The sequence below is a fragment of the Solanum dulcamara genome, chromosome 10 (assembly GCF_947179165.1).
Source record: "Solanum dulcamara chromosome 10, daSolDulc1.2, whole genome shotgun sequence".
Classification (NCBI taxonomy): domain Eukaryota; kingdom Viridiplantae; phylum Streptophyta; class Magnoliopsida; order Solanales; family Solanaceae; genus Solanum; species Solanum dulcamara.
In genome coordinates this window covers 73379071-73391889 of record NC_077246.1, presented here as the reverse complement: position 1 = coordinate 73391889, position 12819 = coordinate 73379071, and the positions used below count along the sequence as shown (strand labels likewise).

The 12819-nt window shown below is 34.2% G+C and overlaps 1 protein-coding gene and 1 pseudogene across 1 annotated transcript; both read left to right on the top strand.

Annotated features, from left to right (window-relative positions):
- Positions 1-239: 239 nt before the first annotated feature.
- Positions 240-3724, top strand: LOC129871621 (xylan glycosyltransferase MUCI21-like). Its single transcript, XM_055946578.1, has 3 exons — positions 240-1218; positions 1301-1375; positions 2174-3724. The coding sequence occupies exons 1-3, from the start codon at positions 1011-1013 to the stop codon at positions 3436-3438; spliced, it is 1548 nt and encodes a 515-aa protein (XP_055802553.1). The 5' UTR covers positions 240-1010; the 3' UTR covers positions 3439-3724.
- A 571-nt stretch (positions 3725-4295) lies between these two features.
- On the top strand, positions 4296-12256 carry LOC129869975 (F-box/LRR-repeat protein At5g63520-like; annotated as a pseudogene).
- Positions 12257-12819: the final 563 nt, after the last annotated feature.

Genomic DNA, 12819 nt, shown 5'->3' with positions numbered 1-12819 from the left:
ATATAAAAAAAATTCTACTGAGAAAATCATTTTCAAATGGACCCTATGATGTGCAACTCGAATTTAATTAAAATTCCAATATAGACTCCAAACATGGGACGAGAAAAAAAATAATAATCACTTAAGGTGATTCCTCAGCCCCCTCACCCCATCCCCACGTACCCATCAAATCCACCACCCTATACCCTTGCAGAAAGACCCTGTCAAGCAAAACTATATTGACAAACACATCATATTTCTTCTTTCAAACACACACAAAAAAGTTCCCTTCTTTACCGTCTCCATTCTTGTGTAAAAAAAAAAAGAAGAAGCCATCTTTCTCCTTCTTCAATCTCAGAAAAGAACTTCTCTTGAGCAAACTACAAACAACCTTTTTCTTATTTCAAACATAATAGTACATAAAATAATTTATCTTCTTTGTTGTTTTCATTTTTGTAAAAAAAGAAGAAAAAAAGCTCGTCTTTCGCCTTCTTGTGAAGCTTGTTGGTGTATTCTTAAGCTATTTAGTGCATACATAGAAAAAGTTCTCTTCATTCCTGGAAAAAAAAAGAAGCTCTTGCCTTTCCCTTTCTCCTTCTTTCAAACACATAACATAATCAAGTTCTCTTTTTTGGTGTCTTCATTCTTGAAAAAAATCAGAAAAAGCTCTAGTCTTTCCTCTTTTCTTCTTCAAAAACACCCTTTTCTTCTTTTAAACATATATACATAGAAAGTTGTCTTCTTTGGTGTTTTCAATCTTGAAAATTATAAAAAAAAGTTCTTGTCTTTCCCTCTTTTCTTCTTAAATTCAAACACCCTTTTCTACTTTCAAACATATAACATAATAAAGTTCTCTTCTTTGGTGTTTTCAATCTTGATTTTTTTTTAAAAAGCTCTTGTCTTTCCCCTTCTTCTTAAATTCAAACACCCTTTCCTTCTTTCAAACATATATACATAGAAAGTTCTCTTCTTTGGTGTTTTCAATTGGAAAAACAAAAAAAAGTTCTTGTCTTTCTATTTAAGTGTATACTATGTGTAAGAAAATGATGCATTACAAGAGATATCAGAACTGGAATAGAAAAGGGGACGTGTTTGTGGTTTGTGTAGATGAAGAAACTGGTTACAATCACAAAAGAGTTAAACCAAAACTTTTTTACCTTATTTTTCTTTGTTTAGTCTCTTTTAGCTTTTTTGTAGCTCCACAGTTCTTCACTTCTCCTCATAAATTTTCTCTCTTGTGTAAGCTGCTCTCTATTTTTCTATCTTTTGGTTTTTGGGGTTTCAATTTTTTCTGATTTTGTTCTGTTTTGCATGTGTGCAGATTCAGTTAGTTCTCAAGGAGGAGGACTTATTTCTAATAAATCAGATTTTAATGCTTGTTCTTCTGTCTTTAATGGTTAGTTCTAAGTATTTTACTTGTTACCTTACTTTTTTATGTTTTGTTGAGTTCTTTTCTTCCTAACAAATTGATCCTATATCCATCTATGGTGACATATTTTGTGTTTGTGTGTTTGGGGGTGGGGGGGTGGGGTGAATTCTGTTTTTGGATTTGCTCATGAGATGGTTGTGGAGCAAGAGTTTTTTTTTTGGCTAGTGAAAAGTACATTAAGTGATTGTTGGTTTTGTAATATGAAGTGATTCGTATTATAGTTTCCTCTTTGATGGTTCTTTGTGTTGATGATGAAATAAATAGTGTACAAAGAGGTGAAAGAGCTGCTATTTTTTATTGCTTAGTTGTAAAAGGTTATAAATGGTCAATGTTCATTTCTTGGTTAATTTAATATGTTTTTGTTGTCAAAGGAAGCAAATATCAATGTCTAGATGGTGTTGAATGAGTTTCTTGTGTTGGTATCACAAACTTTTGCTTTTTAAGGTCGTTGGTCTTAATGTAACAGTGAGAGAGATATGTCAGCATGGTTCTTTATCTTTATTGTCATTTCCATACTTGATTTTATTATGCTTTACCTGACCCAGTGTCTAATCTCTCTACATTCACACGGTAGGGGCAAGGCGGTGTACACACCACCCTCTTGAGACTTGACCCGGTGTCTAATCTCTCTACATTCACACGGTAGGGGCAAGGCGGTGTACACACCACCCTCCTGAGACCCCACTTGTGGGATTACACTGGGTCTGTTGTTCTTGTGGTTCCTTATCTTTCCAAGTTTTGACAGATCATTTGGTTGAACTGCAGGGTCAATTTGTTGCGAAAGAAGCAGTATTCGTTCTGATGTATGCGTAATGAAAGGGGATGTTAGGACGGATTCTGCTTCCATCAGAATTACCCTCTACAGAAACAATGATAATAATGAATATGCTTTGCGAAATCTTGATGAGAATGATGGGGTACTTCGGCATGAAAAGATTAGGCCATATACTCGGAAATGGGAAAAAAGTGTGATGGATACCGTTGACGAGTTAGACCTTGTTGTGAAGGGGGAGCATTCCAGGATTCATCAAAAGTGTGATGTCAAACATGATGTCCCGGCTGTGTTTTTCTCTACTGGAGGTTACACCGGTAATCTTTACCACGAGTTCAATGATGGAATTTTGCCCGTTTACATCACTTCTCAGCACTTCAACAAGAAGGTTGTCTTTGTAATCCTCGAGTACCATGCTTGGTGGATAATGAAGTACGAGAACATCTTGTCTCACCTCACCGAGTATCCTATTATAGATTTTAGCAGTGATAAGAGGACTCATTGCTTCCCGGAAGCCATAGTTGGTTTAAGGATCCATGATGAGCTAACTGTTAATTCTTCATTGATGGGAAACAATAAGTCCATTAGCAATTTTAGAGAACTTCTAGACCGTGCTTATTGGCCTCGGATTAGAAGTTTGATCCAAGATGAGGAACGTGAAGCTGGGATTAACATGGAAAAACATGTTTCATTATCCTCATTTGAGACAAAGGTGGTGACAGCGGAAGAAAAACAGGCTTTGAAGAAACCTAAAGTGGTTATAATATCTAGAAATGATTCTAGAGCTATAATGAACGAAGATTCTTTGGTTAAACTGATCGAAGATGTTGGATTTCGTGTGGAAGTTTTGAGGCCACAACGAACAACAGAGCTTGCAAGGATCTATCGTGTCCTTAATTCAAGTGATGTTATGATAGGAGTTCATGGTGCTGCCATGACACATTTCCTCTTCATGAGGCCTGGTTCTGTTTTCATCCAAATCATTCCACTCGGAACAGATTGGGCAGCAAGCACTTATTACGGAGAACCAGCAATGAAACTAGGCCTCAAGTACATCGGATACAAAATTCTTCCGAAAGAGAGCTCATTGTATGACGAATATGACAAGAATGATCCTGTCCTGACTGATCCTAACAGCGTGAACGATAGAGGATGGGAATTCACTAAAAAGATCTACCTTGATCGTCAAAATGTTAGGTTGAATCTTGGAAGGTTCCGTAAAAGATTGCTTCGTGCCTATTATCATTTATGTTGCTAATGAAAGCACGCGTTTTCGTCATCAAAGTCAGTGATATTTACCTTTTTGTGGTTTATCAAACATATTTAGTCTCCATTGTTAAAGTTCTTAGAGTTGTACATCATGATCCAGAATAAAAGAAATGAAGATTATTTCCTGTATAGATTTCTGGCAATGCCTTTTGTGTACATTGCATACCAAATTTGCTGCCTTTTTTCTTGTGTAATCATCCTGTACTCGAAACTCACTGGCCTAATAATCTTTATTCATTGGCTTACTATCTGGAATTTGCCCTGTAAAAGGTTCTCTATCAGAAGTTTCTCCATTTCTAGGGTTAGGCTCCTTTCCTATGGTTCAAATCCAAGTTGAGGAATCACATCCATCCCATCATAGTTCTGAGTGTAGTAGTGCATGCAAATGTATCGATTGCTTCTGACTCGGATTGGATGAAAAGGCAACTCGATGCACGAAGTATCCCCTATGCAGGCTCCGTGAAAGGGTTGCAACTAAGGGAGTGTTATTTAGGCAGTTTAACTTGATATAAGCATCAACAATATTGATTCCATGACTCGAACCTGTGTCTTTTTTCTTGTGTAATCATCTCGTATTCGAAACTCACTATACGACTAATCTTGATTCATTAGCTTACTATCGGGGATTTTCCTTGTATAAGGTTCTATATTAAGAATATTTCTGTTTCTAAAGTTTGGCTCCTTTTCTAGGGTTCAAATCTGAGTTGGGGAATCACATCCATCCCAACATAGTTTTGAGTGTAGTAGTGCGTGCAAAGGCATCGATCTTCTGACCTGGATCAAATGAAAGGGCCGCATCTAAGGGGGGTCTAATATATGCAATAATTGATTTAATGGCTCGAATTCATGACCTATAAGTCAGGTATGTGAGTATGTATACTAAATCACACTTAATCCCACACATCTAGGTTTTTACATTATTGCAAATCATATAGTTGCATCTAGTTTCTATGTTGGTGCTCATAGACACCAATAATCTACTTTTATTTAGTTATATGCTGTCTAAAACATTATAATTTTTTTAATTAATGATAGTTTATTCCATTTTCACTTCTCATTAAATGTTATGACTGCTGATCCATGTGAATTTCCTTTGCTTTGCTAGTGATCAACACTGCAAATTCTGCAGCATGTTTATTAGTAAAATGTTCCTCCTTATTTGTGTTGCCCAATGGTGATGTTTTCTGTACAAACTGATAATTCTTTTGTACTTTAACGCTTATTCTAAATTCATTGACTTTAAATTTTGGTTAGCTAAAAATTATAACACTACATGATTTTTTTTCATCGGCCTAAATGTTGGTGGCTCTGATGGATCTAGAATTTTTAAGTCATGGGTGCTCAATTACAACTATTCGAATTGCTACCTTTCTAAAGTTAGGTGCTCGATCCATATCTTTGTATGTTATTACTGGTTTCCAATATAAGAAATAATGTTTAGGTAAAACTTATATAATGGGTACTCGAGTAGCCTTACTTTACATCTTCCATTGCTTGGTGGACAAAGTTATCTCATATTGTGTTGTCAAGGGATAACAGGTATTAGATAGTAGAATAGTCAAGGCGATTACAAGTTGGCTCGAATGCCCCGTTATAATATCTAGAACAAACATCTATAAGTAACGTCACTACTTTATCTTAGATCTAGACGATCAAAGATCAAATAAGTGGAGTACAATCGAAAAACATTACCACTTTCTCTGTCCTAAGACTTTTTTAACTACTTCAAACGGCTAAATATTACACGCTTTACATATTACGTTGCTAGAAAATACAACATATTCGGTGAATCTGACCATTTAAATCATAGGTGTGTGCAAGTTGACTGGATACCACCATCTTTAAAAAAAAAAAAGCTTGAAAATTCTCCATGTACAACTTGCTAGTCTTAATAACTTCTACATTAATGCACATTTAGTCAAAAAGATCTTGTTATATCTTCAAAGTTAGAATCAAAATTGAAATTGTAAGTATCTATTTCTTTATTAGCACTCAAAGAACTTTTAAATTTAACTACACTACTCAATAATCAAATAACATGATTACATTATCTTAATCACTTATACTTAATCCAGCTTATAACCTTGTAATTAAATGTTGTGATTGTTGATGGCACGTGACTTCGAGAGGATGTAGTTTTCGTGTTACGGCTAAATCTAATGGAAATTTATTCAAACTATGGGTTACAGGCTATATAGAACCTGATGTTTTGAAGTCAAACTCTATATATAACATATAACCAGTTGTAAATATAAGCTTTAGCCTTTAGTTTTATCGGTTCAACCTATTGGTAAAGCAAAACATATTTATAGATATTAAACATGGAAATTATACAATTGTGATCTTATATGAATATGTCTATTTTCAATTGGTCCAACCTTATTTTATATGAGAGAATAATAAAAACAAGTTGAGTTGAAAAATAAATTAAACACTTTTTTATTTCCATAAATAATAACATCAAAATATACATAAACTGAGCATCTAAAAATGCAATCCTTGTCTTCAGCGATTTGGAGGCTATGCGGAGGAGTAGGGGTAGATGGAAAGAGTGATTAGATAAGATATGGCGGTACTCCATATTATCGAGGACGGACATACCTTAGATAAAAAGAGTGGAGATTGTGGATTAGGGTAGAAGGCTAGTAGGGATAGAATAGTGTCTTACCGTGTGTTGGTTTAGAGTGGTCGTAGGTCTAGGCGTTGTCTTTGATTATTGCAGTACTTTGTTATAGTTATTGTTCTTGTCTTATAAATTTTGCATTGCATTTTATTTTTATTTTTATTTTTACTTTTTATTTATTTATTTATTTATTTTTATTTTTTTTCTTTATGCTATATATATTGTTTTTTTCTCTCTCATACTTGAAACTGTGACTTTCGAGCCTAGGGTCTTTCGGAAATAGTCTCTCTATCTCCATGAGGTAGTGGTAAGGTTTGCCTACATCGTATCCCTCCAGACCCCATTTATGGGATTCCACTGGATATGTTGTTGTTGTAACTAGAAACTTGTTAAAAACCTTAATTTACGCGACACATTTTTTTTTTTAGTTTGTCAATGACACCTTTTTTTAAATTATTTAACTTTAAAGCTTTTCAATCGAGCTCGCCACATTGGGCTTGACTAACCTATATGATTTGTGAGCTATTACATAAAAGCTGATTTATCCGATGCGCACCCAAATAGCAAAGGATGAGTTTCTATGATGAATACTGAGCACAAGAAAGGAAGACAAATTTTTGAAATTTGTGATATAAAGCAACTTATAGATATTTTATTTTATTAAGGAAAAAACGAGAAGTTTAAAAATATATCATTATTCTTAAGACAGACTAACAAGGAAAATATGCCCCATGAATTGGAACAAAAGGACTATTAAATATAAGAATTACACCCTCCTCATCTTATATGGCGGTCTTTGATGGGACATGGAACTTAATAAACTATAAGAATTATTCTCTTTAATTTATGTGCCACTGTTTGTTCGGGAACAAAATTTAACAAAGAAAGAAAGAAAGTCTTTTTAAAAGTATTATTTTGAAAAATTGAAGAAATGAGTGTCTTAATACACACAAAAAGTAAGATGAATTGACCTTTGTATTCCAAACCTTGCTGTTCTTTTTGGGACTGGAAGAGAGGTATATGTTTAAGAATTTGGACTTTGATATTAAACACAAGAAGAGAAGTAATGAAAAGAATACAATATTTGACAAAAAGTTACTGCAGTTTGTTGAAAACTTCATGGAAGAACTATTTTGGGACAATGGGGGCATCTTGTTTAGTTTATTACAAGAGTTTATTGAGTTTGTTGACAAGGTTTTAGGTTGTCTCATATGTGATCTTCTCTCTCTCTCTCTCATTATTTGGCTTTTATGTGTTCTAGAACTTGTGGCATACTCAATGAATCTGTTTGTTATATGGTCTGCATCAATATATTCAAAATGAAATCGAATTAACTGTCTTACTTTTTATTTTAAGTTGTCTAAAATATGTCTCCTTCTCGTTTTCTTATGATTCTGAATACTTTTTAACTCAGAGTTGTAAGATTATTAATTTGAGATTTGTATTATATTATTAGTGATAATAAGAGAAAATGTTGCAAAGTAATGGTTGAATTGTTTGTTTGGAAGGAAAAATTTCACAGTGAAGTCTAAATTTGAATAACCTTGAGCTCTTAGAAGTTATGAAAGTTGTTTAGGATTATATTATTATAGAATGGAGTAACGTGGTCAATGAGGATTAATATAGCCAACACCAACTTGTTTGAGATTGAGGTATAGTAGTTGTTGTACCAAATTAAAAAGAGTGTCATATAAATTGAGTTTAAGAGTGTATTATCCTATTATATAAAAGAATAATTTAGGATCTCAGTTTTGTTCTAAACAATATTTAAATTATTCAAAACTAAAGAATATTTAGTATTATCCTATTTTTTTTTGTTTTTTTCAATTGAAGTGTTATACTTTGTTAAACTAGAGATATTAATAAAACCATCCATTCAAAGTATGAATTGTCACACATTGGAATAAGCTATATGTGCTGCTTATGGTGGATATATTGTTCTGCAGATTAGTGGTAGATTTGGTTGCCATATTCCAGTAATCACTTCGATATCCTATGGAATTTTCGGGCAAGATGCTAACACTAATGAGTTTGAAGAGGTAAATCTAGTGGTTATAGGCTAGAATCTGCTTATGGTTGCATTCTGACTTCTTCTTAACAAGAATTGATGTGGGAAAAATGATGTTTTTCCAGGTTCAGTGGAACACCATGAAAGATAACAAGGCTTATGAGGACCACGGTGTTTTAGTGACTGTTGGTTTCTTGCCAGGATTAACACTTGATTTAATCCCATTAAAAAAACTCGGTAATTTTGTGTGCAGTATCAGGGACCGCTCGTTTTCTCGTTCTGGATCATCTCCAATGGGAATTTTGTTATTTTCTGTAAGTCTTAAGTCTCTTAAGACCTTTTATTTTGTTGTTTCTTGCCCCTTGTGGCAAAGCAGTTTATTCCCTGCTTGTCTAAGTGGTGATGCCTTATTTTCATTAAAGTGTGGATGAAGGAAATAAAGTTAAACCTCATGCAATTCAGATTCTGTATGAGTGTCTGGACTAATCCATATAGATTTTAGAGTGGGCCGGACTAAAAAGTTGTATTGAAGTGTGTGACCAACATATCTTAGAGAAAATACACTTTTATTTATTTAATGTTGTCTTCAACACACCCCCTTCACGTGCATGCTAGATTCTTTTCGATGGGCCAAGCACACGGATATGCTTTTCGATAATGAGTGGCGGTGAGACTCGAACCTAGGACCTATGCCTACTCTAATAACATATTGAAGTGTGTGACCGATTCTAAAAGTTTAAGCTGTAAGAGAGAACATGCTTTTATTTATTTAATTTTGTCTTTGAAAAGCTGAATGAACTTTGAGGGAGACTTGAAGTTTTTGCTTTTCAAATATCTAGGAACAGCCTTCTTTTTCTTACTTAAAATGTAATGAAAATCATTTGAATGTTGCTCTAGGACGAGGAAATTGACATCAAACCGGTCCTTGCAAAGTTGGGTGAGTGAGCTTCATAGTTCTCATTTTTGCAAAACTTTATTTGTTCCCATATACTTTTATGGATGCAGATTTCTCTTCTTACTTGATTCTGTGAGAAATAACTTATATTTTCAGTGCCCCATTTTGTGTTTGTAGATTATGCTTTTCCCAGTGAGACTGCCATTGTGGGTGACGCGGGTTCTCGTTTTTTATACCAAGGTGGAACAACAATTAACCGTTTTAATAGTTCAGCTGCTGTAGCTCTTTTGTTTTCAAGGGATACAGGCAGGCAACCTGGTATGAATTGCTTCTTGACTGGAACTTTGCAGTTTCAAATTGTGATTTTGTCTGTTCAATAACAAGAGCACTGGTCTATAAGGCATTTGGGTCGGAGAGAACCTTGCAACCAATGCTAGTCTGATATAATGGGGTGTGATTCCACAATATTTGGTGCACATCTTCAATATCAATTAAGTTGTGAAGTTGTCTAAACTCACCAAATTTTGGCTCATGAAAAATTTCACAAACTCAAGTTTTGATCAGCTTGGTGCCAACATCTATGAAAATCCAAAGTCTGTTGACTTCTTTGTGGAAGAATATGAACTTACCAATTTGAGTACAACTCAATCATTAGCTAGTTCTATTCCTCAACTTAATTGTTAAATAGAAAGAGAGATAGGAAGGAGGAAAACATAATCAATTGATCCTCTTTTTTTTTTTCCTTTTTTGAGAAAGGTATCAATATTATATATGTGTAGCACAAAGGCTTTGCCAGGCCATCTTTAGAGATTACATAAAACCCACTAGTCCTAGCTTTCTCCTAGTGCCTATAACAAGAGTTCTGGGATGTCTAACTTTGAATCAACACCTTAACAAAATCTTGATCATTGCTGGTAATAGATATTGTCAACATAACGACTTAATAAATACACATATTTGGAGCAGAATGCCGATAAAACACAACCGATCATATCAATCGTCAACATAAACCACTAATAGCTTGAATGCTGTGTAGTGCATTTGACCTGTATTTGTCTGAATAACTTCGGTAAGTGCTATCTGATGTGGTTTCTGCTAAATGAAATTTCATTCTCTGTGAACTTTGTAGTTATGCATGATCTTTTAGGTGCATATCCTTAATATTTTTGAAAATTGTCAGTATTGTTGAAGTTATGTTGTGCTTCTTTTGCACTTATATCAGTAAATATATTGATGATTAGATTTCTTGTCTTCTACTTAATATTTTCGTATATGTAGGTAATTTAGCATATTATATTTCCAGGGAATTTATTGAGAAAATCATTTTCTGGGACCCTGTAAACAGGTGTTGGAGAAACTCAGTTTCATGTAATGTTATCCACTGGCGTTTCACCAATTGGGCCTAAATACAAAGCTGTTTATGTTAAGGGGAAATCTCATGACAATTCTACTCGGCTCATGGCGACAACAAAAGAAATACTTTAATATGGATGGTGAGACTATTTTAGATCCGATTTATGATGAGGTAAGGTAGTTCATCTTCTGAAGTAAATTGGTTTTAATGTTTCAGCACCAAAGTTTACGTAGCTAGTCTCTGAAGGACATAATTTACAGCTGGTTTGTTTAGAAAGGCAACTACCAAAATACTTGCAAGATTTTGTGGTGTAACTAGTCTCGTTGTCTTTTTCCTTTGATTCCTTCCATCATAATGAAGCGTTATAAGTTCAGTAATGCATGTATTCATCAAATGTGAGAAGTCTGTTGCTCTTGCCTCACTTAGCAGGGAAGAACATATAATGGGTTTAACGAGATGCATTGTAGCAGATTGGACATATTTGGATGATTCGAGTTGATCATGCTGTCTGACTGATTTTCAAATTCTATTGGTAACTCAGAAAAAAAATCTGACCATTACAAATTAAGGTTATAAATGACTATAGAATAATGTTCATGATTGATCTTTTGTCGCATGCACAGTTACACAAGGTATAGCATAATAAGAAACAGTAATAAAATCACTTTTGTTGAACTATGGTATTTTTTAATCCTTAATGGTTTAATAATCTGCTATAAAGCATAATCTGAAAGTGAAGGTTTCTTGTGAGTTGAAGATGTCTTTCACTTAATCATGCTTATAAGAATTTAGAAGCTGTCTAATTGATGAAATTTCCCTCCTAGTATACATTTTCCTTCATGTGTGTGTTTGAAACACATGGACATAATTCACTCCTCTTTGACTTCATATTTCTTTTCTATGATTTGATTTAATCAGCTGGGAGATCATACCAATTCTCAAACTCTCTATGTTGGAGTTACAAAGATGAGGAAATGCACTTTCCGGCGTGAACACACAAGCTGGATATGTATGCACGAATTCCATTTGGTTTTAAGGTGATTATGCACCATCGAGCTTGATTATCCTTACGGCCTTCACTTATGATGTTTGAATGTTCTATGATGTCTCATTCTGCTCTCCAGTTTATTACATTTTTTGTCTCGTGTTTGATTTGTAAAAGCATGCAGATAGAAGGGTTATTCTCATGGTTCCAGGAGAGAGTAGGGAGTCCTCCTCAACTGATTTGTTTCTGCAAACGTGGAAAATCATTTTCAATTGTATTACTACTGTTGTTTCTTTTACTTGGGTTATCTTTATTATTTTTTCTATCAGTACTTCTGTTTTCTACTTGTATTTGTCAAATCTGTTTTTTTAAAACACTTTTCTTGAGCGGAGGGTCTATTATGAACAACCTTTCTCTCTCACACAAGGTAGGAGTAAGGTCTGCGTACACCCAACCCTACCCAAACCCCACTTGTGAGATATACTGGGCATATTGTTGTTGTTGAAACTGCTATCTTTACAACCTTTTATGCCTTTCCTCTTCCTCTCTCTCTTTCCTTCTGTAACTAACTATACAAATTTGCAGAGGTGATTTTGAGTATCTCTATGTCCATGGTGATGGTATCAAAAATTTCGACTCCTTCCAGTTTTACCATGCAAATTCTGATTTTGCGCGTGCTTCTTGCAACAATGTTTCAAACAACATGAAACTTCTGAAGCAGGATCTACACCACCTAACTGATGATCATTCTAATTTAGCACTGTCTACCTGGTTGTCATATACTCTTCCTGGATTGTCACACCATTAGAGATATAAATGGTGGGTAATGGCAAAAGATTTTTGGTGGTTTGAATAGGATATTGCTCTGCACTTTTTGGTGTTGGAATTTGGAGGTAGAGGGCAAATGTCTCATGTAGATAGCCATTCTGCACTATTTTACTATTATCTTCTTGTTTTTCAATAGTAGCATTGTTGTCAAATTTAGTTATTTTGTGAAAGAAGATTCCAGACTCAACAACAACTGTGGAAAGAACGAAGCTTATTAACATTAGCTGAACTCGTTCATACACAATGAGGATCCCTACCTATCTGACAACCTGTAGACATTATTTTGAGAAAAAACACTTTCTTTAACAGGTCATGAGTTAGGCATGTACAACACAAATTCAATTAAATATGTTAAAGGCAAGTATCGAACACTGAACGAGGATAAAAAAAAATACTATATATGTTCAATATCATGAATTTATAAAAATATTGCATTTCAAGAGGACCAATAAAACATACTTAATTTATATAGACTAAAATTAGATTTACCAATAGTTAAAGGGCCAAAAATGCAAAAAGCCATACACTGAAACACACAAAGCCATAACCTTATCCCTAACAAAACCCATTCAATATATCCATGGATGTATAACATTAATATTACACAATATGATTTTACATAGTCCATTAAATATGACACGATTTGTCGATTTGACATTCCATTTTTTACTGAACTA

Excerpts from the sequence above, each read along its gene's own strand:
- LOC129871621 (XM_055946578.1), top strand. The coding sequence starts at position 1,011 with ATGTGTAAGAAAATGATGCATTACAAGAGATATCAGAACTGGAATAGA. Across the intron at positions 1,219-1,300 it reads TCATAAATTTTCTCTCTTGT|ATTCAGTTAGTTCTCAAGGA; the intron begins GTAAGCTGCTCT and ends GCATGTGTGCAG. Across the intron at positions 1,376-2,173 it reads TTGTTCTTCTGTCTTTAATG|GGTCAATTTGTTGCGAAAGA; the intron begins GTTAGTTCTAAG and ends GTTGAACTGCAG.